Source organism: Lampris incognitus, chromosome 14 (genome assembly GCF_029633865.1).
Source record: "Lampris incognitus isolate fLamInc1 chromosome 14, fLamInc1.hap2, whole genome shotgun sequence".
In the NCBI taxonomy this organism is placed as follows: domain Eukaryota; kingdom Metazoa; phylum Chordata; class Actinopteri; order Lampriformes; family Lampridae; genus Lampris; species Lampris incognitus.
The window spans coordinates 51484891-51508354 of record NC_079224.1 but is presented as its reverse complement, the minus strand read 5'-3'; the positions used below and the strand labels follow the sequence as shown (position 1 = coordinate 51508354).

Below are 23464 nucleotides of genomic sequence, written 5' to 3'. Positions count from 1 at the left end.
ACCTACATTAGTTTTAAGTTTATTTACAAGTGCAGGTCATGCTTTCTTCTACAGCCACCAGGAAATTTTAAACCGCAGAATGGATTACTCACTTCCTTCTACCATCACGGACAATTTCCCCAACGATATTATCCGCTCACCAGTCTCGCAGTGGAAACGCTTCCCCCTTCAGCCACGTCAACAGAAGAGGGGTAAACGAGGCGGGCTACATGCTAAGCTAAGTAGCGCTCCCTTCAAAGTTTCCCTCCCCAGCATCTTCATGGCTAATGTCCGATCGTTAGCTAACAAAATGGACAAGATAAGACTCAGGCTGTCCTCTCAGAAAAGGCTGCAGGACTGCTGTCTGCTGATGTTTACGGAGACTTGGCTCAACAGCAACATGGCGACTTGGCAGTCGAGCTAGCGGGCCGCACAGCCTTCCGTGCCGACAGGACAGCGGACTCCGGCAAGACCCGCGGTGGAGGTTTGAGTATTTATGTCAGTAACTCTTGGTGCAACAATATAAAGATCGCTGAAAAGCATTGCTGTGCTGATCTCGAGCTCCTTGTGATTCAGTGCAGGCCTTTTTACCTGCCCAGAGAGCTAACGGCCATTACCATCGCTGCTGTATACATCCCCCCACATGCTAATGCTAAGGTAGCACTTAAGCAGCTACAATGTGCCATCAGCAGACAACAGACCCAACACCCAGACAATGCCTTTATCATAGGTGGTGACTTTAATCAGGCTAACCTCAGGGCTGTATAGACCCTTTTACAGCCTACATCATCAAAAGTATGCGCGCGCATTTAGGCAATGGAAGTGAAATGCTTCCCCCAAGTCTCTCATTCATTCGCGGATTCAGACAAGGAAAAGGAGATTACAAAGTTTATTCAGAAGTATAACCAGCATCAAAATGTCCGGTTGTTGTGTGTTTGGCTGTACGAATCGCTACTCTACCAACAGCGGACTGAAGTTTTACCGAATTCCGACGGGATCACAGCCATGTCAGAGCAGCCGCGCCAGTAATGAGAGACGACATCAATGAATCACACAACGCAGATGGAAACGTGCGGCAGCAGCCATTTAGTTAAAACAGGAAGAACAACAGAGACTGCAACACAGGCAGACCGGAAGGGAGGCTTGGTAACTATAGCAACCAATACCAATACTGGTGTCACCCCTTTTTTTCCAAAAGAAAGACCCCCCCCCCCTACACACAGTACAACAATAACACCACAGAACACCAGGAAACATCACAGCTCAGGCTATATAACTAGACCTGTAAGGTAAGACAAAACATTATCACCAATAGACACAAACAACTGGCCTAAAGTTCAAAGTACTCTAAATGCCACAGCAAGCGCCGGCGACGCTCCGAGCGTCGAGGTGCAGCATCAGCTGCAAGAGCAGGCATATACTTGCCAGGGGAGCTCCCCCCAGGCTCGACCTCGACGGGAGGCACAGTCTCATCCCTCAGCCTCATATCGTTATCACAAGGCAGGCAAGGTGCAGGTGGGGGCTCGGCAATAGCTGGCGGTATGTCAGGGCAGTGCGGGGCAGGGTTGTCCAAGTCCTCATCAGACGCGAAATCATCCGCAAGGGGTTCAGAGGCCATAGAGGGACCTTCCACTTTGTAGCAGTCACCCAGCCTGACCCTGTAGGAGGTAAGACGGAGTTGAGACCCCGTGAACTTCTGGATATTGCACCATGAACCACTCACGCTCGTGACGAGGTACCTGTCATGGGCCTTTGACTTATTCCGGTCACCATACCGGTACACCAGTTCACCAGGTCGAATGGTGGGAGGCACGGCCACACGACCAGAGGGCACCTTTGACTTCATGCTGTACGGATGGTTGGTGACAAGCTCCGAGTGTTGTTTCAAGATGAGGTCCTAGTTGACCACAGGCAACTGCCTATGGGAGAACTGGTCACGCTGAAGCAGCATTTCACGGGCAGACAATCCACGCGACCTAACACGACTGTTCAGGTTGGCCGTAGCGACAGAGAGTAACAGGGGAGTAACAACCCTACAGTTGGGCTCGAAACGAAGAATCTCCCCCTGAATCTCTTGAACAGCCTTCTCCGCCACTGGGTTCTTAATGACATTCTTGGCGTTGCCCACCTCAACAACTAGTCTGTGCATAGCAAGGGCCCCATCCCCTGCCAGTGCAGCAAAACCAGGGGCAGGGTCAGTCCTGATCACAGCAAAGGGGCCGTCGAGAGGGCACAGACCCACACATAAGCGGGTTAAAGCATGCCTGAGAGTGTCTCTGCGCTCATTGTCAATGAGACAAGACAGCGTGAAAGACGTGACACGCTCCTGGACAATCAGAATGAACTGTCGGTCCCGCCTGAACACATCAGCCGCGAAAGAAGACCCGACATCTTCCGGAGGGTCACTTGTAGACTGGTCAGATACAAATTCAGGGGCTTTCTTCAGAGCTGCACACTGGTGGCAGCCGCTGGAGACACGTTGCACAGCAGAGTCCATATCCAACGTGTAGAAGTAGCGTTGCACAACTGTCTTCAGCTGGGTGCCGGTGGGGTGATCGAGCTTGATATGGAGAGAGGTCAGTAGGCCATCGAGGACACACCGAGGCACAACGATGCAGTCCGTCGAGGCTGCGAGGGGGGTGTGCCGGCAAACAACTAGGAGGCCGTCCTTAGCCACTGTGGTGACGTACAGGTAACGTTTCACATCACGAATGTTAGTCAGCTTCTTGGATGGATGCGTACCCTGACAGAGGTGAGCGCGGGTCCGTCTGAGGTCAGAGCACTCTGCCTGTATGGCAAGCCAGGCCGACCTGTTGGTGAAGGGCAGAGGTAGGACAGGTCCCATGTTCACCCTGGCCTGGAACGGACCCACAGCAATGTTATATCCTTCAAAGTGGGGATCAAATACTACATCAAACTCTCTATGCAGGGCGCAGAACTCATCTCTGATGTCAGCAGGCATGATGTTATGTGGATCCAGAGCGACAAGGTCAGAGGACAAGGCTGACATGGTCGTCGGGGCCGGTTTGGGGGGATCAGCTGGCACGGCGGCGTCACTGAGTGATGGGGACATATGTGGCGCGGACACGGCATAGGTGGTGGCTTTTCTGGACCAGCCGCGGCTCGCCAGTGAGATTTGGGACACGGATCTTCCCAGGCACACCCTGTAGCAAAGTTTGGGCGGGCCACTGCTGTGTGTCAGACTGATCACATGAGACATCGACGTGTGGTTCAACAGCCAGCTCACTGTCCACATTGCACAGCTCAGGAGGCAGCTCGAGCTCGATGTACTCCCCTGGCCACACAGTAGATTTATCCGGAGCACGGAGCACGTGCGCACGCCGTACGGCATGCCTGTCCATCGGTTTGGAGGGTGCCGTAGCGGTATATATCCTCGCCCAAGCAGATTTGGTGTTTGGCTGGTCTGATGGAGACGTAGTTCTTTTCCATAAAGGGAATTCCAGCCAGGATGTCAGATTCGAGATTCTCAACGACGAGACCCTCAAAATAGAGGTCATGGCCATCTCTCTGGAAGTGTGTCCGTGTCTCTCTCAATACTTTCAAAAGGGATGAACCATCTGCTTGGAATGCGGACTGCGTACTTCCTGTGATGGTGACACCCAGCCTGGTCGCGCATGAGGCTCTCATCATGTTGCCTGTTGCCCCACTATCAATGGTGAGACGCACAGGGCAGTGTCCAGGGAAGGCATCGAGGTAAGGGGACTGTTTGATAAGTACACGTTTCACACCACTAGATGGCACTGGATCCCCACTAATGCACTCCTCTACCTCATCATCAGTCTCGACCTGCTCTCCCAAAACCTGGCGCAACTTTGCCATGTACATTTTATCCTGGGAGGGCAGAAAGGAACATTTACTGAGGAAGTGATTATCAGGCATGCCAGCACATTTACAAAGGGTACATGACCTCCTTGTCCGGACAGGGATGGATTGCTTTGACTTGGGGAGTTCAGACACAGCACAGGTGCACTGAAAGCCATAATGTAGACGAATAGCTTGCCATATTCTGTCAATAGATGTGGGGTTCCTGACTATGCTGTGACGAGAGATTACAGGACAATAATTAGCTATCTGTCCCAACATTAGCTCTAACATGGCTACCTTCTGTTCTTTATTACGACGTCAGGGCGCGGGAATATCTTCACCGTCATCTGTGAATCCCCGGACAGGGGACGTTTTAGACTTCTTCTCCCACTCCACGCCATCGCGCAACAAGGGGGCAAACCCGGCGTCGAGCGACAGTATATAAAGCAGGTTCTGACACCAATTCTCAGAAGAGTTCACCTTCTCGGTCTTTGTTAAATACCACTGCTTCGGTGCTCTGTGTGTCGCCATGCTGCCCACTTAGCTAGCGCAACTGTGTCTGAGCTAGCCCAGCTGCGTCTGGTGGTAGACGCAACTACACTGATTCCCTTGGAAGGGCTACCACCATTAGTTCGGTAAATATCAGTCCTCGTGACGTAAGTCTGGTAAGCGCTGCCACCACGCCAGTAATGAGAGACAACGTCAATGAATCACACAACGCAGATGGAAACGTGCGGCAGGCGTGTTTGTGGACCGTAGGATGGTTAGGGCAGAGGCTGCAATTCCGCTATTTGGCACCAGGGGGAGTGTCCCCACAATGTCCGCGTACTGAAATGTGATGGCAGGCTTCACTCTGTAGACAGACAGCTTTCATTCTAGCGAAATATTTCGGTGGACTTATCGCTGAATTCAAGCAGATGTAACGTATATTGTAACGTATATTCAGTGTACCTCTTTGGCCAATTGGGTGTTAAGTGGCCAGGGTTTGGCCTGCAGTCCTGGCAGACTATTAGCAATCAGTGTTCTTTAAATAACTACTGCTACTTGGAAGCATCAGCTTCCAAGCACCAAGCGTCAGGCAAACAGCCGAGGGCAAACAGATCTCGGTTGAACGAAGGCTAGATAGAACAAAGGCAAGCGCGACTTTTTCAAGTCAAGACTTCGTCAATCAAACACTGCTCTTTTTAGATCCGGTCAGTCATCTGTATTTTGTGTACCTAGTATAGATTATGGGTTTCCTTCGCATTCCTGTCCTTTCCTCTTCCCGGGGCTGGCATAGATGTTGGGTCACTCCTAGGCGCTGTGACCCTACCAATCTCATCTATCCCACTCACGTTGAGCAGGTGGTGAAGGGAGGACTCTGGTATTGCCAGTCCGTGGTGCCGAAAGCTGAGTTTATCTCAGGCTACGCATCCTTTCTCTCCCTCAACTTTCTTCCTCTAACTGAGACCTGTATCATGCCAGAAAACACTACCACACCCGCAGCTCTGTCTGATGTGTACTCTTTTTCTCACACTCCCAGAGCTGGGAGGCGAGGTGGTGGTACTGGCCTGCTAATCTCCCTGAAATGGAATTACTCTCTTGTTTCCATTCCACAATTTTCTTTGCCCTCCTTTGAATTTCATGCTGTTACTGTCTCTTATCCAGTCAAACTCACCATCGTGTTTCTGTACCGCCCACCAGACCCCCATGGTGAGTTTCTGGAGGAGCTTGACACACTTGTCTCGCACTTCCCTGTTGATGACTCTGCACTTATCCTTCTCTGTGACTTCAACATCCACATTGATAAGCTAGATCCTCTTCTCTCTTTCCTGTTCTCCTTTGACCTTTACCTCTCACCCTCTCCTCCTCTGCACAAGGCCGGCAACCAGCTGGACCTTACATTTACTAGACACTTTCCTATTTCCAATCTCTCTGTTACTCCCATCCAGCTCTCTGACCACTATTTCATGTCCTACTCTCTCTCCCTCTCTTCACCCCCCTCAGCCCCTCCCCTACCCACATGGTTTCCACCTGTAGACACCTCCGCTCTCTCTCCACCACTGATATTTCTTCCTCTGTTACCTCTATCCTTCCTACACCTGAATCTTTCTCTCTCCTACCCCCTGGCATTGCTACTGATCTTCTTCTCTCTACTAGTCCATGGGCCAGACGATATTTCGGTACACTCAAGGTGGCAAAGCTTACTTATAATTTTTGAAAGGATCCATGTCTGTAGATGATATTTTGGTATGATAACCATTCCTGAGTGGCAGCTGTATCACAGTTATCAGCTCATGAAGTTAACCACCCGCTAAACTAAATTGCATTTTAGACGCTGGTGCATATCCTGGTTTAGCCTCATGGTCAGGACATTTTTCAATGTTCTATAATATTGTCTTTGGTATCATTTTAAAGGGGACCTTCTTAGCTTTCATTCAAGCCCTGTTGTGGATATTTCTCACAAATATAGAGGTCACTTGAGCTCTTCAACCCGTCAATAACACACATCTTTCTGCAATTTTCGCCTAAACTATATACTTTCTTTTAGCCCTGTGGCATCTAGGAATATCAGGGACACAAAACACAAAAACTGGAATACTCATAGGACTGTAAAGATTCAGGAAATGTATAATATACCCATACTATTTCATTGTGTGAGGTGATTGTGAGCCTTAAATGAGAACTAGACCAAAGCCAGTTAGGTCACAAACTGGTCTCTATACATTTGTTTAAATACACAATCAAAATACATGATAAAAAGGAATACCATAGTGAGGTAATGAACTATTTTAATATTTTAAACAACATTGACATTTACATATACTTAGTCAATGATACATGTAATCCCATATCATTAGTGGGTATATGTAATGGTAATGGGTAGGGTAATGGGTATATGTGAATATGGTTACATTATTGTTATCAAGCTCTGGGTAACCAAGTCCAGAATCAACATCCTGTGCATCAATAGACTACTACCACAGTAATACCATCAGAATCATCACACAGTCATTCATCAAACTGCTCGTTTCTCTCATCATCTGACTCCCCAAGTTCAAAGTCCAGTTCTGGACCATCCTGCTGTTTTTGGTTACTGCAGGTCTGTAACCTGCACATGTCTGTGCATGGAAGTCCATTTGACAGGCACATGCAGCTTGGCATTTTGCATGAATGCACACACTTGCATGTTAGCATTTCCAAGACCACATCTGGTGCAGGTGTGGAGCGCATCCAGTAAATGGCCAGCTTGCCTTCATCGTCTGTCCATCCATACTCAGTAGGGCTTGGCACCACAGGGTTAGCCTGCAGACAGCACTTCCATATTGCTGCCTGATAGTTGGCTCGTTGAACATGCATAAAGAGACAGTCTCTACATGGTGGCAGCTGGCTGGACTCAACCTCTCCCCTTTTGGTGCAGAAGAGCTGGTAACGCAGTTTGTTCACCTCAGCAGTGCTGCTATTAGCAACATACATCCGACAGGTGAACTGCTCAATTTTCTGGAACAGCTCATCACTCACATTCCATGTCTGTCCCAGTTGACTAAAAGTCTCTTGGCAGGAAGTGTGCTTTCTCACTATCTTCAGGGCATTCAGCTTCCCTCGACCAGCGAATGCACTGACAGTGTCGCAGCCTGTGAAGGCATGTAAGCCAATTAGGCTGTCACAGATGCTGTCTCCAAGTGAACTTGCCAGTTTGGTGATGTAGACAAACCGTGTGCGGTTCTGAGTCCCACACTTCTGGTAGATGGGACAGGTGATGTCCTTCTGGAAGCCAAGACAAAGCACCATGAAATCAGTGTCCTCAGCTGTGATGATAACTGACTTTGAGCCCGCATTTGCTGCATGCAATGCATGCAGGAGCAGACGGGTGTCAGCTTCTTCATGTGTGGAGTGCAGTTCTGCTGCTTCCTCACACCCATCTTCTGTCAACTTGTAGCAGGTTTCCTCACAGGTCATGTACAACACCTTGCCATGCAGCATAGCTCTGTATCGTGGGAGTTTCCACTCTTCCACCAGAAACTTGATGAGACTGGTCTTGTTGGAGGAACTGCACAGAAATTTTCTCCACTGCTGGATGTGGTGTCCCCCTGCAAGATTCTTGTACTGGAGAGTGATGTCTCCACCCCGGTTCAGTCGTTCAGCATCTTTGATCGAAGTCTGGTGATAGACATCAAAAACAACATCAATCCTCCCACTCTGTGCTCCCTCATGGAGGACCTGGGTCAAGGCTGACTCTGCCACCTGTGCAAAGGTTTTGTTGTTGCCATTCATTTTTTGGACCAGGCTCATCCCATCAATGATGGAAGTAGATGGGATCGGGATGTCTTCTGCAGGAGATACATTCTTTTCAAGCTCTCTGGCAAGTGCAGCCTTGTTTGTTTTTCGTAAGGACCCATCAGCATTTGCCAGTGCAAATGGTAGTGGGCCCAATGGGTAGGCAAGGACATCCTTCAGATTCACCTTCCTGCTTTCAGCCACCAGGATCATGTGACTGAAAAGGTTTCTATCTGCCATCAGAACCACATCCTGTGCTTTCTTTCCATGAGCTTGTTTTGTGCTGACATTGGAGAATGTTTTCAGACTTTGCTTGGTCATCTTGTCGTGGAATTTCACAGGTGGTGGGTCTGCGTCTAACCTTGTTTGCTGAAATGCTTGGTAGGCCTCTTCTCCTTTCTCAAGAGCTCTCAAGAGATCTATGGTCACATCAGGTGGAGCCATGTTGCCAGTGGAGAGGCTAACCAAATCAATCTCATCAGGGGACATAGGATTGAGCCAGTTATTCTCCATAAGGTCCATGAGAGACTGGACATCTGCTTCATCTCTCTTGATCCTTGGACTCTGTAGATCTGGATGAGACCATTTGCACCTGCCTTGACCTGTCAGGTCTCTCAGCTGTCTGAGGTACATGCTTCTATACTCAGCTGTGAGATAATATTTGGTCACAGCTCCTGGCTTCAAGCTGAATCCCTTTGTCCCTCCAGCTGTTTGGGTGTCTTTGTTCACCGTTTCTTCTATAGCTGGGTCAACAGGGATTCGGCCAAAGGGATTGGTGGAGCCCAGTTGGACTGAGAAGTCTCCTTCCATGAATTCTGTGTACACATCTGGGTGTGTGATGGGCAGCTCAGACATCTGGGCGTAGTAGTAGGGGAGGTAGCGTGCATAATTCATCCTGTCATAAGCAAGGCACCATGGGATCATTGCTCGAATGCTAGCCAAGTGTAGCATCCAGTCTCCCTCTCTGGATGCTCAGATGAGCCCCAACAAGATTTCAACCATGTCCAAATAGGACATCCAGAAGTTCGAGAGGCTGCCGTTTCCACCTCTAAGGAACTCACGGTAGACTTCAAATAGATCCATGATGCGTGTACAAGAGCTGTTCTCGAGGACCTCCTTCAAAGCATGTTGTGAGACTTCTTTCCCAAGGCTGTCAATGGTCTTCAGTGTCTCATTCAGGTGAACCATGTCATTCCTGCGAGTTTCTTCCAACCAGGACAGGAAACCATTCAAGGTCAGTCGCATGAGAGCCTCATACACGAGCTTGTGTAGTCGCACTGCCCTGTTGTACTTGCGGCCATCCATAACACCAGCAATTGAGCCTTCTACAATCATGCCAGACTCAATGCAGAGGTCTTTGAGTCCAGCATCTTGGAAACGCTTTCCTATTATTGCCAGCAGTGTGCAGATGGTGTGGAATACCCCAAGCCTAACGATGATATCATGGAACTTGTCATGGTGTTTCCATGTGATCTCGACAGCCTTCGCATACAGGGCTTGGTCAAAGACACAGACAATCTTCCTCAGGCCTAAGCACTACATGATGCTCAGTGACTGGTTAAGCACCTCGTTGACAGTAGACATTTGTGTCGCTGGAGCATTGATGGTAGGCAGATAGCCTATATTGTCGGGGATGACCGTCATCTCTCCTCGAGTCAGGATGTTGAAGCCTGTCCAGCTGCTGACTGACTGTTCTTCTTGTTGTGACATGCGTGCTAGGACCCAAAGAAGGTTTTTCTCTCTGGCAAGCTTAGTATTGGCTGCAGTATCGGCATCTGACTTTTTGCTTTGTGGTGGCCCTACCCGTTGTCCAGCATTGTAAGTTGGTAACATTGTGGGGGTCCATCAATGCTTCTCTTCTTTGTTTTGGGAACAGTGGGCATGGGTTGGACAGGAAGTGGGTTGACTGGCTTTGCTTGCACAGCAATCCCATGGACTCTGTGAGATGTTCCCTCACCACTGACAGTTTCTTCAAGACGGTCAATATTGTCCCAGGCTAAAGTTGTGAATATGCCAGGATGGATGTTAGCTGGAAGGGCAATGCCACTCCCTGATGATGAGAGTTTCTGGAGACACAGGGCAGTGTTGATCTCTTCCATCTGTGAATAGGACACACTGTGACCAAGTCGGTTGAGGATGTTTATCAACTCTACATTTCCTGTCAACGATTTGACACTGAATGGCAGAACAATGTGCTTGGAAGGCTTGGTATTTCCACATGTCACTGCATATACTATGTCATGGCCAAATGACTGCAGAAGGCACTGCACTCTCTGGGATGCATGATCAGGATCATTTGAGCCTGTGAGTAGAGAGTACAGGAAGATAATGAGCGACTCTGGAATGGTAGGACATTCTGCTTCTGGTTTGACTTCAGGCGGCCAGGTTTGAGGAACATCCTGACTTTTAATGTCTGCTCTCAATTTTATGGCTGCTTTGGCTATAACATCTTGTGCACTGACACCTTTCAGGGTCTGCAGCTCCCTTTTGAGAGACTGATTTTCTTTGGCAAGTTCCCTCATTGACAAGTTATCGGGATAGAGGAGGAATTTTCCTTTCTCATCAGGGAATATCTGCAAGGCTCCAGCAAACTCACTCTCCAGGTTTCGCCTTATGTGCTTCTTGGTTGATTCCTTGACTTGGGCAATGCCTTGGGAGTTCATTGAAGCTACCAGTCTAGAAGAGAGATCAGTCATTGTCATCACTTGAGGATTGCCAAAAAGCTCCATCCTGATGAAGAGGAACAGCTCATTGTATGCCTTATTCACAGCAGCTTCATACTGGGCTGCAGCATCATCATCTTCATTGCTGGCAACCTCTCCTTTGGAAACCTCTTCTTTGGTGTAAAGTCTATAGCATGACCTGTGGTAGTGCCCTTCAGCTGCTACAAGGTCTCTACTCACAATGGCAAGGATTCTGCTGTCCCTTTTCTTTGTGGCTGCACTCCTGATCTTTGCATCAGCTCGCAGTTCTCGACACTGCACCAGTACTTCTCTCGTATTCTGTCTCTTGGAATATTTGCTGTTTTTCTAACAAAATATGCACTCTACATCATAAGTCCTAGATGTACTTGGAGCATGTCGAGCTACTCTCTTAGATTGTTTCTCTTCAGCAGAGACACAACTTTTCTTTTCTTTTGCAAGGAGGCCATCAAGAATTTGCTTCATAGTGAAGATACTGCGACACTTTCTGTGGTAGTAGATTGCTGGAATCTGTCCCTCAGGAATGTCTTTTGCCAGTTTCAAAACTGGTGCATGATTTCGTATCTGAGCTGCCCTGAGCAGAGTTCTCCATGAGTCGACACTTTGTAGTGAAACCAGCTTATCTGTATCATCAGAACAGTGGATAATGCACTCCACCCGTGGGCGCTTTGGTATTGGGTAAAAACTTGCTTGTTCACCAGTGGCCATATTCAGTCAGTTTTCACCTGCCACATACAAACAAATACATGTAACTTAGGTGTATGAACACTACTAAAACAAAGTTTACTTTGCTTCACCAGCGTCATATTACCATTATTTATCTTACATAGCCACAAATAGATACATTACCTAGTTGCTATGCAACAGCTGTATTTTGTCCACATGAGGCCGCTAAAATCAACACAAGATGAAAGTTCCTCGTAGCCACTTTAACTAATCATATTAACATATACATTAAAAGAACATGCTAACATTATGGGAAATTAGCTTACAATCTTCTCCAGAGTGAGACAAGAAGATAGACACCAGTTTCCTCTATATGTGTTTAGTAGAAAGCTATCTGGCTGCACGTTAGCCTAGCTTAGCACAATGAATGGAAGTACACAGTACTGGTTATCCTTGGTTGTTGGCCAACTAAGAACTGTCCCAGAGTTTAAGCTAGGCTAATCAGTACCAGGGGTGTTGAAATGCTATATTTGTAAAAATCTGGGCAAATACACAATCGTGAGAGGCACAGAAACAGGTTTCCTGAAAGAAAAATGAAATAGCTGCTCATTTGGAGAGGTTATCATGTATTATTTTACTTCTGTTAGTGTATCAAATAAAATGGCACCAGTGAAGTTGTGTCACCTTGGGTGATATCGATATCTGGTCTGACCCATGGACTAACTGGCTTTGGTCTAGTTAGTTTCTTAGTAATAATGCCATTCTAATTTAAGGTTCACAATCACCTCACACAATGAAATAGTATGGGTATATTATACATTTCCTGAATCTTTACAGTCCTGTGAGTATTCCAGTTTTTCTGTTTTGTGTCCCTGATATTCCTAGATGCCACAGGGCTAAAAGAAAGTATATAGTTTAGGCGAACATTGCAGAAAGATGTGTGTTATTGACGGGTTGAAGAGCTCAAGTGACCTCTATATTTGTGAGAAATATCCACAACAGGGCTTGAATGAAAGCTAAGAAGGTCCCCTTTAAAATGATACCAAAGACAATATTATAGAACATTGAAAAATGTCCTGACCATGAGGCTAAACCAGGATATGCACCAGCGTCTAAAATGCAATTTAGTTTAGCGGGTGGTTAACTTCATGAGCTGATAACTGTGATACAGCTGCCAATCAGGAATGGTTATCATACCAAAATATCATCTACAGACATGGATCCTTTCAAAAATTATAAGTAAGTTTTGCCACCTTGAGTGTACCGAAATAGGAAATTTTGGGCTCTGGCCCATGGACTATACCCTCTCATCTTCTCTGGACAATCTCTGTCCCCTCACCTTCAGGCCTGCACGCCCAACTCCACCTGCCCCTTGGCGGTGCAACTCAGTACATACTGACAGACGGAGCCTTAGAGTGGCAGAGTGCAAATGGAGAAAAGGCAAATTCCCAGAGAACCTTCTCAACTTCCAATCTCTTCTTTCCACTTTCTCCTCCTCCTTTTCTGCTGCTAAGGCTACCTTCTATCACTCTAAAATCCTATCCTCTGCCTCTAATCCTAAGAAACTCTTGGAAAACTTAGCTACACTTCTTCAACCCCCACCTCCTCCTCCTACTTCCTCTCTTCTCCCTGAGGACTTCGCTAACTTCTTTGACAAGAAGGTAAACAACATCAGATCCTCCTTTTCTCACCACCCAGTTAGTGCTGCTTGCACTATTCCACCCTCTGCACCCTCCCTCACCTCTGTGTCAGAGCCTCGCAGCCCGACTACAGGCATTCCACAGGGTGTGATTCTGGGTCCTCTCCTTTTCTCCCTGTACACGACATCCCTGGGTTCGGTTATTCGCTCGCATGACTTCTCTTACCATTGTAATGCCGATGACACCCAACTGATCTTGTCCTTTCCTCCGTCTGACACACAAGTAGAGACACGCATTGCTGTGTGCTTGACTGACATCTCGAAGTGGATGGTGACACATCACCTGAAGCTCAATCTGGACAAGACAGAGCTGATGTTCCTCCCGGGGAAAGGTGGCCCACACCAAGACCTGGCCATCACCATTGACAACACCGTGGTGACGCCAACTCGGACTGCAAGGAGTCTGGGTGTAATCCTGGATGACCGACTGTCGTTTGCTGCAAACTTTGCATCAGTCGCTCGCTCCTGCAGATTTCTCCTCTATAACATCAGGAGGATTTGCCCATTTCTCGCCGATGAGATGGCACAGGTGCTCATCCAGGCTCTGGTCATCTCCCAGCTGGACTATGGCAACTCCCTCCTTGCTGGCATCCTGGCGTCAGTCATCAGACCTCTGGAGCTTGTTCAGAAAGCTGCAGCTTGTCTGGTGTTCAGCTGCCCTTAGTTCTCCCACACAACTCCCCTTCTCATGTCCCTACACTGGCTCCCAGTAGCTGCTCGCATCCAGTTGAAGACCCTGGTGCTAGCCTACATGGTAGTGAAACGAAAAGCTCCTTCCTTCCTCCAGGCCATGGTCAAGCCCTACACCCCCGCCTGACCACTTCACTCTACTGCCTCGGGACGCCTGGTTGCCCCGTCGCTCAGAGGCCCCTGCTGCCGGTTGACCCGGTCACGGCTCTTTTCTGTCCTGGCCCCACAGTGCTGGAATGAACTCCCCACTGATGTCAGGACAGCGGAGTCACTGCCCATCTTTCGACACAGGTTGAAAACTCACCTCTTTAAGAACTACTACCCTGTTACTTGTTCTTAGCACTTATTGTACTCACTCATTAAAAAAAAAGTCTTTCTTGCGCTTTTACTTTGGCACTGGTTTCGCTCTTAGATGCTTGTTTAGATGCACTTATGACCTCTGATGACTAGTAGCTCTCCTGATTTCCTACGTTAAATGCACTTATTGTAAGTCACTTTGGATAAAAGCGTCAGCTAACTGACTGTAATGTACTGTAATATATTATTGTGTGATGTATTTGTAGTATTAGTGGGAGTATATATTATTGTATGAGGTAGTGGTAGTATTAGTGGGAGTGTATAATATTGTATGATGCAGTGGTAGTATTAGTTGGAGTACATATTATTGTATGACGTAGTGGTAGTATTAGTGGGTGTGTATATTATTGTATGATGTAGTGTAATATAGTGGGAGTATATGTTATTGTTTGATGTAGTTGTAGTATATGTTATTGTATGATGCAGTGTAATATAGTGGGAGTATATACTATTGTATGATCTAGTGGTAGCATATATTATTGTATGATGTAGTGGTTGTATTAGTGGGAGTATATATTATTGTGTGATGTAGTATTAGGTATTAGTGGGAGTATATATTATTGTATACAGGCATGATGGCTTGTGGAATTGTGGTGTGGTTTATGGTATAGTGTATGGGCAGTATGACATAATATATGGGCACAGGTTGTTGATTACTCAGCCATAACAAGACTGTATATTAGCAACATACCTGTGGTGCACACATGTATAGTAGCAACATACCTGTGGTTCATACATGTATAGTAGCAACATGGCTGTGGTGCACACATGTATCATAGCAACATACCTGTGGTGCACACATGTCTAGTAGCAACATACCTGTGGTTCATACATGTATAGTAGCAACATGGCTGTGGTGCACACATGTCTAGTAGCAACATACCTGTGGTGCACACATGTCTAGTAGCAACATACCTGTGGTTCATACATGTACAGTAGCAACATGGCTGTGGTGCACACATGTATAGTAGCAACATACCTGTGGTGCACACATACATGCTTGCCTCCAATATCTTGTTCCGTTTATTTCTTCTGTTTTTTTTTCCTTTTTGTTTGTTGATGTGTTTTCTTTTTGTGTGTGTGAGTGATGTGTGCATATGCTAGAAGCTGCTGTGTACCGAAGTCAAATTCCTCGGGTGCATGCACACTTGGCCAATAAAGTGATTCTGATCCTGATATAGTGATGTCTGGGTCAGTCAAAAAAATGTAAAACATGAACGGCACACCAATGTGTGTGTCTGAGCCTGACAGTCTCACCAGGCCTACATGAAACATGCTCATCATCGAATCGGATGTGCCTATCCATCCTGTATTAGTGGAAATCCTGACATTAACTAATACCACGAAAAAATTTTGGAGTGAAATCACAAACAAACTAAAATTTTTCAAGAGGCATAGTTAGTAACAATTTTCAGTGAGGGAATTCTGCAAGAAACAAGCTATGGTTAGTGATAGCTCCTTAGCTGAAAAGTCAACAAGACACCTAAATAGTCAATCACATCATTGTTTGGCTAGAATCCTGAATTGTCCACAGCCTGAATATGGTAGATGGACGTACAGTAGCAACATACCGTTGGTGCACACATGTATAGTAGCAACATACATGTGGTGCACACATGTCTAGTAGCAACATACCTGTGGTGCACACATGTCTAGTAGCAACATACCTGTGGTGCATACACGTATCGTAGCAACATACCTGTGGTGCACACATGTATCATAGCAACATACCTGTGGTGCACACATGTCTAGTAGCAACATACCTGTGGTGCACACATGTCTAGTAGCAACATACCTGTGGTGCACACATGTATAGTAGCAACATGCCTGTGGTGCATACATGTATAGTAGCAACATACCGGTGGTGCATACATGTATAATAGCAACATAGCTGTGGTGCACACATGTATAGGCTGGGCTGGTTTGAGTGTAGGTTTTTTGAGCAGCGGGGTGACCCGAGCTTGCTTAAATTGGGTGGGGAACCCACCCATTTTAAGCAAGGAGTTGATGTGGAGTGTGACTGTGGGCTTCAGTGTGGGGGAAATGGTCTGTAGGAGGTTGGATGGTAACGGGTCCAGCGGACAGGTAGTGGGTAGAGTCCAGCAGAAGCTTGGAGACTTCCTCCCCAGTCAGGGGGGAGAATGAGGTGAGTGAGGCACTGTTAGCTGGTAGCAGCAGACAGAGTTGGTCAGGCTCAGAGAACTGGTTACTGATGGAAGAAACCTTATCAGTAAAGTACAGGGTGAACATGTCAGGAGTGAGCAGAGTGGAGGTCAGAGAAGGAGGCGGATTGAGGAGTGCGTTAAAAGCACACAAAAAAAACATTTTTCGAGCATCAGTGGCGCCACAGATTTTGTTCTGATAGTAAGTGGTCTTAGCTGTTTTTAAGTTGGAGGAGAATGATGCTTGGTTCAAGATTGCAAGGTTTTCTGTCACCAGGTACAAAAATTTCTATCTTTCAGAACCATCAAGAACATTTGACAAACTTCTTTATGCAGATTGACAGCCTCTGTTTCTGCACTGACATTGATGGTTTGTTCATGGCTTTGGGTTATGTGCATGATAATGGCATCTTTTTATAGATTCGTCAAAGTTAAGCCTCAAAGTTGCCCTGTTACAGAATGGCAATGTCCACCCTTCTGTACCCACTGGCTATGTAGTACACATGAAAGAAACCTACAATAACATGGAACTGTTGTTTAAACACATACAGTACAACAATTACAACTGGAACATGTGTGGTGATCTAAAAGTATTGGCACTGCTGCTAGGAATGCAGCGCAGATATAAAAAGTACAGTTGTCTCCTTTGTGAATAGGATAGCCGTGCTAAACAGTCACATTACATTAAGAAGAACTGGCCACTCCATATGCATTTCGTTCCAGGTCAGAAAAGTGTGGCACAAAAACCACTTGTCAGCCCAACAAAGATATTTCTGCCTCCTCTTCATATAAAACTCGGGTTGATGAACATTTTTGTGAAAGCAATGAACAAAGAAGATGATGGATTTCGCTATCTGAGACGGATGTTTCCAAGAATAAAGCTGGATGTGGGTATGTGTCCTAGTCGCTGCATTAGTGCCTCCTCTGGTCGATCGGGGTGCCTCTTTGGGGGGGAGGGGGAACTGGGGGGAATAGTGTGATCCCCCCACATGCTAAGTTTCCCTGGTGAAAGTCCTCACTGTCAGGTGAAAAGAAGCGGCTGGCAACTCCACATGTATCAGAGGAGGCATGTGGTAGTCTGCAGCCCTCCCCGGATCAGCAGAGGGGGTGGAGCAGTGACCGGGATGGCTTGGAAGGGTGGGATAGTTGGCCAAAAATTCAATTCAATTGGGGAGAAAATAGGGAGGGGGGTAAATAAGACTGTTCAAGAGACTGTTCAAGAGGGTATTCCTTCAGTAACCTTATTGACAACTGACCTTTATCACTTTCCGGTCATTTCTGATTCCAGAGGCCTGCAGTGTTTCCACGTGGTGCCGAGCACTGTCAAAGTCAATCAACTTCCGGCTGCGTTTGGCCACCCGGTTCTGACAGGAGAACAACCAATCACCAATTAGATTCAAGAGTCAGAAGGTTCAGTTACAAATGTCTTGAAGAAAACTTGAGGATACCTTCAACTCCTCCCACTCTTCTCACCTCCGAGTCCTTTCTAGGTGAAATTTGAAACCATCATGAACTTTCAAAGCATCTTGACTTTTCCTGTCTACTCAACTTCTACTTTATCTTTTCTCTTTTTCCCCATGTGTTTACAGTTTAATGTATAGGTTGGCAACCCCAAATCAAATGTCATATTTGATCATATATGGAGTTTATCAATCTTTGCAGTTCATTGTCCAAAAACAAATATTGCTGCCAAAACAGACCAGTGATGGGCTTACAGATGAAGAAGTAGGAGCTGTGAGGCACTGGTAGTGGGAAGAGTTGGAGGATTCCACCCACATCATCTCTTGGATTCAATAGTTACTGCTGCTATCAATGTGACTAGAACAAGGGAGATGCATGGTATAGCTTGACAAGAAAAAAAAGTACCTTGAGATCTGGGAACTGCTGCAGGTAGGCATCCAGGTTGAGAAGAGTGGAGTCCACTAACTTATTATGGAAGTCTTCCCACAACGCATCACAGTCCTACAGTTAAAAACAAATAAAATGTAAAAAAAAGCTTTATTTTCTCCTGTTTAGTCATTTGAACTTCTAATATCAAGATACTGCACTTGCCAACCAAGCAACATGACATGTGATATCCCAACATTTAACATAAACACCAGGTTTCTTCTCCAGCTACAAGTCTGGCCTTCGAACCCAGCATCACGGAGCATATGTGGGTGCGCTTCTTTCCCATCTATAGACATTCTGCAGGACATCTTGCTGTTTGGCTTGTGACCTGGAAGAGCCTGGCACAGCACTTGCACCGGTCCTATCCAGACTTATGACTTGATTGATAACTATGATTGTTCTACTTTCTGTGCATTTCACTGCTTTAGATACATTTGTAATTGTAATGACTTGGTTGTCACCTTGTGGATTTAATAGCAAATGTGGCTGTGATGTTACTTTATTGTTGGCCAGCACATAACATAGTCTGTGTATGCCTAGCCTCGCTGCAACCTGTTGTGTAGTCTTGTTTCCTGAGTTCTCCATGGAAAGATGTGTGTTGAGTTCATCTCTCTCACCTGACTACTGAGAGCTGGCCCAGTGTATTACAAACAGCGACGAGGATATTAAACAATACTGCTGTGTGTAAAGACTGTACAAGAAACCGAAAACAAAACACATGTTTTGTGAAGGAACCAGGCATGTGTCGGGCTACCAGTTAGCATCAGACAGACTAACATGGTCATGCAAGTGGGTGGTGTGGATGAATACAATGAGTCAAAGGAGGATGTTGATTAATAACTGGAGCATCTGGGACACTGGATGTTGGCAAATGATGTTGAAGATGACAAGAAGGTATGCATGTTTCTTTCCATGACTGGGAGTCGGACACTTATAAGCTGCTAAAGAATCTAGTGTCTCAGACAGTCCCAAGTCATTTGCAATATGTTGACCTGATGAAAGCACTGAGTATGCATCATACGCCAGCACCAGTTGTGATAGCTGAACATCTGTGTTTTCAGAAATGTCACCAGAAAGAAGGGGAATCTGTTTCTGATTATGTTGTGGCTTTAAAGCAGCTGTCATCAACCTGCAGTTTTGGGCAGTACTTGGACGATGCCCTGACAGATGGTTTTGTAAGTAGACTGCTTTCTGATGCTGTGCAGCACGGGTTTACTGCTCGAAAATGATCTCACTTTTCGGCAGGCCTGTCTGACTGCAGTATCAATGGAGGTTGTGTCAAAAATACAGTTGAGTTTTCCGGACACAGTGCGCCTCACCAGGTAAATGCCCTGTCCAGTGATCACACTTTTTCTGAAAGATGGGGGAAAGGACATTTCAGTCAATAAAATAATAACAGCAAAGGGGCAAAAGTGAATTAAAAGAGACACTGGGGTGCTGCCTGCAAACATACTATTGTTGTGGCAGAAAACACTCAGCACATGACTGCAGGTTTAAAAATGAAAGTGTCATGCCTACTCCAAAACTGGACACATTGCTTGCGCTTGCAAAAAGGGAAAAGTCACGTCTCAAACTCAGTATATGGAAACCGAGGGAAATGCATTTAGAGGAGATGATGACGCTGATCTTCTTGGAGTGTATGCAGTATACTCTACTACCTCAAACTGTGACAAGATCAGTGGTATCTGATGAATAATGCCAGACAAACCTCACCCGTTTCCCTTAAAGCCAGCTTTCAGGTTAAAGCTGTGATCATGCTCGGGTCGGAGTATCACTGTTCAATTGTCAATAATGATACCAGTACAGTATGAGACTCATACTGTACTGGTAAATAATGATACTTAACAATGACCAGTGGTAGAGTGACTTGCTGTGTCTCATACTGTCCTAGTATTATTATTTATCAGTACAGTATGAGACTGTAAATAATGATACCAGTACAGTATGAGACACAGCAAGTCACTCTACCACTGGTCATTGTTAAGTATCATTATTTACCAGGACAGTACTGTACCGGTAAAGAATGATACCAGTACAGTATGAGACACTGGTAAATAATGATACCAGTACAGTAAAAGACACAGCAAGTCACTCTACCACTGCTGTACCCGGTTGTCATGCAGTTTGTTAGGATGCTCTCGATGAAGCATCTATAAAAGTTGACAAGCAGTTTTGGGGGGAGGTTGGCTCTCCTTAGCCGTAGCCTTCACAATAAATAAAGGCATTGTTGTGCCTTACCCACCACTGCTGAGGCATTGTCAGCCCAGGAGAGATCCTCTGTGATGGTGAGTCCCAGGAACCTGGAGCTGGGGACTCTCTCCACAGCCTCTGTGTTGATGTGGACAGGACTGAGTGTAATATTCTTGGAGGCCCTAATGTCCACGATAATCTCCTTGGTCTTTTTGATGTTTAAGACCAGGCTGTTGTTAGCACACCATGTTATCAGGTTCTGAACATCCTCCCTGTATGCTGCTTCATCATTGTCTGACATGAGCCTGATGACTATCGTATCATCCGCAAACTTAACAATAGTGTTTGAGTTGTGGATGGGTTGGCAGTCATGTGTGAACAGTGCATAAAGGAGGGGGCTCAGAACACAATGCTGGGAGATGCTGGTGCTCAGGATGAGGGTGGAAGATGTGTGCTTGCCCAGTGTTACAGTCTGGGGGCGGTTGATGAGGAAGGCCAGTATCCAATTGCATATGGAGGGAGTTAGTCCTAGTTTGTGGAGTTTGTCGGCCAGCTTGTTTAGTATGATGGTGTTAAACGCAGAGCTGTAATCAACAAAGAGCATCCTGATGTAGGTGTTGTGTCTTTCCAGGTGAGAGAGGGCTGTATCTAGAGCCACACAAATGGTGTCTTCAGTCAGTCTGTTTGCCCGGTAGGCAAACTAGTGTTGGTCTAGATCAGCTCGGACAGTGTCTTTGGTGTGGGTGAGTACCAATCATTCAAAGCATTTTGAAATGACAGGAGTGAGCGCGACTGGCTGATAGTCATTGGACAGGTTACCACAGGTTTTTTGGGAATGGACACAATGGTGCTGGATTTGAGGGATGCGGGGACTGTGCATAAGGCTAGAGGGAATTTGAAAATATGTGTGAATACCCCTGCTAGCTGGTCAGCACAGGCGTGGAGTGCACGTCCTTGTACACCATCAGGCCCCACTGCTTTGCATGTGGTGATGCTGCGGAGGGTCCGCCGTACCTCTGGAGTGTGAGAAAGGGTCTGTGGGTCTCCCAGCAGTTTGAACTAACTGGAGATTGGTTATTGTCTTTGTCAAACCGAGCAAAAAAGTTAAGTTCCACCTCTAGGTCGGCAGTGTTGTTGGCTGATGTATGCTGTGTTATTTACCTTTTCATAACCTGTGATGGCCTGGATGCCTTGCCACACCCTCTGTGGGTTGGAGTTACTGTTGAAGCCCTCCTCTATTCATAGTTTGTAGTTGTGTTTTGCAGATCTAACACCTCTCTTAAGGTTCACTCTGGTGACGCCGTAGGCTGAAGTGTCTCCTGATTTAAAAGCCGTGTCTCTTGTCCTCAGCAGCCATTTGACTTCGCTGTTCAGCCGTGGTTTCTCATTTGGGTACACTCGGATCCTTTTTCTAACAGTGACATTGTCCATACAGCAGTTAATGTATGATAATACAGATGAAGTGTATCCCTCCAGGTCTGTCTGATGGGCAAATATACTCCATTCTGTGTGTTCAACTCAGTCTTGGAGTTGAGAAATGGCTCCCTCAGGCCAAACTTTAACTGTCCTGCTGGTCAGCTTAGCACTGATAGCAAGGGCTTTGTGTGCTGGGACCAGAAACAAAGAGAGGTGGTCTGACTGTCCAAAGTGGAGGTGGGATATGCCCCTGTAGGAATCCTTAGGGTTAGTATAGACATGATGTAAGGTGTTTTCCCCCTAGTTGTACATTTGACATGTTGATAAAATCTGGGAAGGACATTTCTGAGGTTCGTCTGCTTGAAGTCCCCAGCAATGATGAAAACTCCATCAGAGTGTGTGTTCTGTTGTTTACTGATGGTATCACACATGTGTCCAAACACTAGATTAGCATTAGCCTATGGTGGTATGTATAAGGCTATGACAACAACAACTGTATTTTCCCTGGGTAAGTGAAACTGTCAGCAATTAAGCATTAGATATTCCAGGTCTGGAGAGCAGAATTTATTGATTATGGTCATGTTTGTGCACCACGCTTCATTTATGTAAGCACAAAGTCCACCGCCTGATTTCTTACCAGAGTCAGATGTTCTGTCGGTGCGATGGAGCAAGCAGCCTGCTAGCTCAACTGCAGCAGCCGGTATGTTGTGATTCAGCCAAGTCGCCATTCAAATCAGAACACAGCAGTCCTTTGCAATTCTCTGTGTAGCGATACTATGTCTGAGCTCATCCATTTTGTTGGCAAGTGATCTTACATTCATGAGAAAAACTAGGGAGAGGAGATTTGTATGGAGGAACCCTTAGCTGGGCTAGCAAACCAGCTTGCTTACCCTGTTTCTGTTTCCTCTCCTTGTGCCGCCTGCATCACCTCCCTGGGGATAGGGATCCACGTTAGACCCAGTGGTCTGAGAATCTCCTGCAGCATTATTTTTGAGTTGAATTAATGTTCTGTACAGTCCGTGCCGATCTTTAAAAGTTCTTGGCGATTGTAGAGAATGCTTGCCCTCATTTCCTTAACTGGGGAGAATTTAATAGTCAATAACAACAAGAAGCACCAGTAAGAGCAGCACAAAGCCATTGTGTTTGTGCTCCCTGCCACCATCATCGGGGAAACCAATCAGATGCTGGCCAAGAGGATGGAACAACACAGGAGAGCTAACATGCCAGGCCAGGACTCTACACTCTACACCATCTACAGGCCAGTGGCCACTCTTTCAAGGACGAGGATGTGCACATCCTTGAAAGGGAGGAACGCTGGTTTGAATGGGGAGTCAAAGAGGCCATCTATGTGAAGAGGGAACAACCATCCCTGGACTGGGGGGGGGGGGCTAAGAGTACATCTGTCACCATCTTACAATGCTGTGATGCAACTATTACCCGATCCTCTCTGAATAGTACACATGGCCATTGTAACTCTAGTTAATGATCATGCCAATTTGCATATGAAACAAATCGTTGGTTTCGTTAATTATGCAACTGTGCTATTTATAAGGCTGAGGATACTTGCAGTCAGTTGAGACTGGTGAAGTCACTTGGATGAGTGATGAAATGTTCTACCCCTAAAGGTTGTG

The 23464-nt window shown here is 46.4% G+C and overlaps 1 protein-coding gene across 1 annotated transcript in view; it reads right to left on the bottom strand.

Annotated features, from left to right (window-relative positions):
* amph (amphiphysin) overlaps window positions 1-23464 on the bottom strand; it is a 254448-nt gene that overhangs the window by 142652 nt on the left and 88332 nt on the right. Inside the window, exons 5-6 of the mRNA XM_056293150.1 lie at window positions 18204-18299; window positions 17594-17701 (exon numbers count right to left, since the gene is read on the bottom strand). Of these exons, the coding sequence (XP_056149125.1) occupies window positions 17594-17701; window positions 18204-18299 (204 nt within the window). The remainder of the gene's footprint in view (window positions 1-17593; window positions 17702-18203; window positions 18300-23464) is intronic.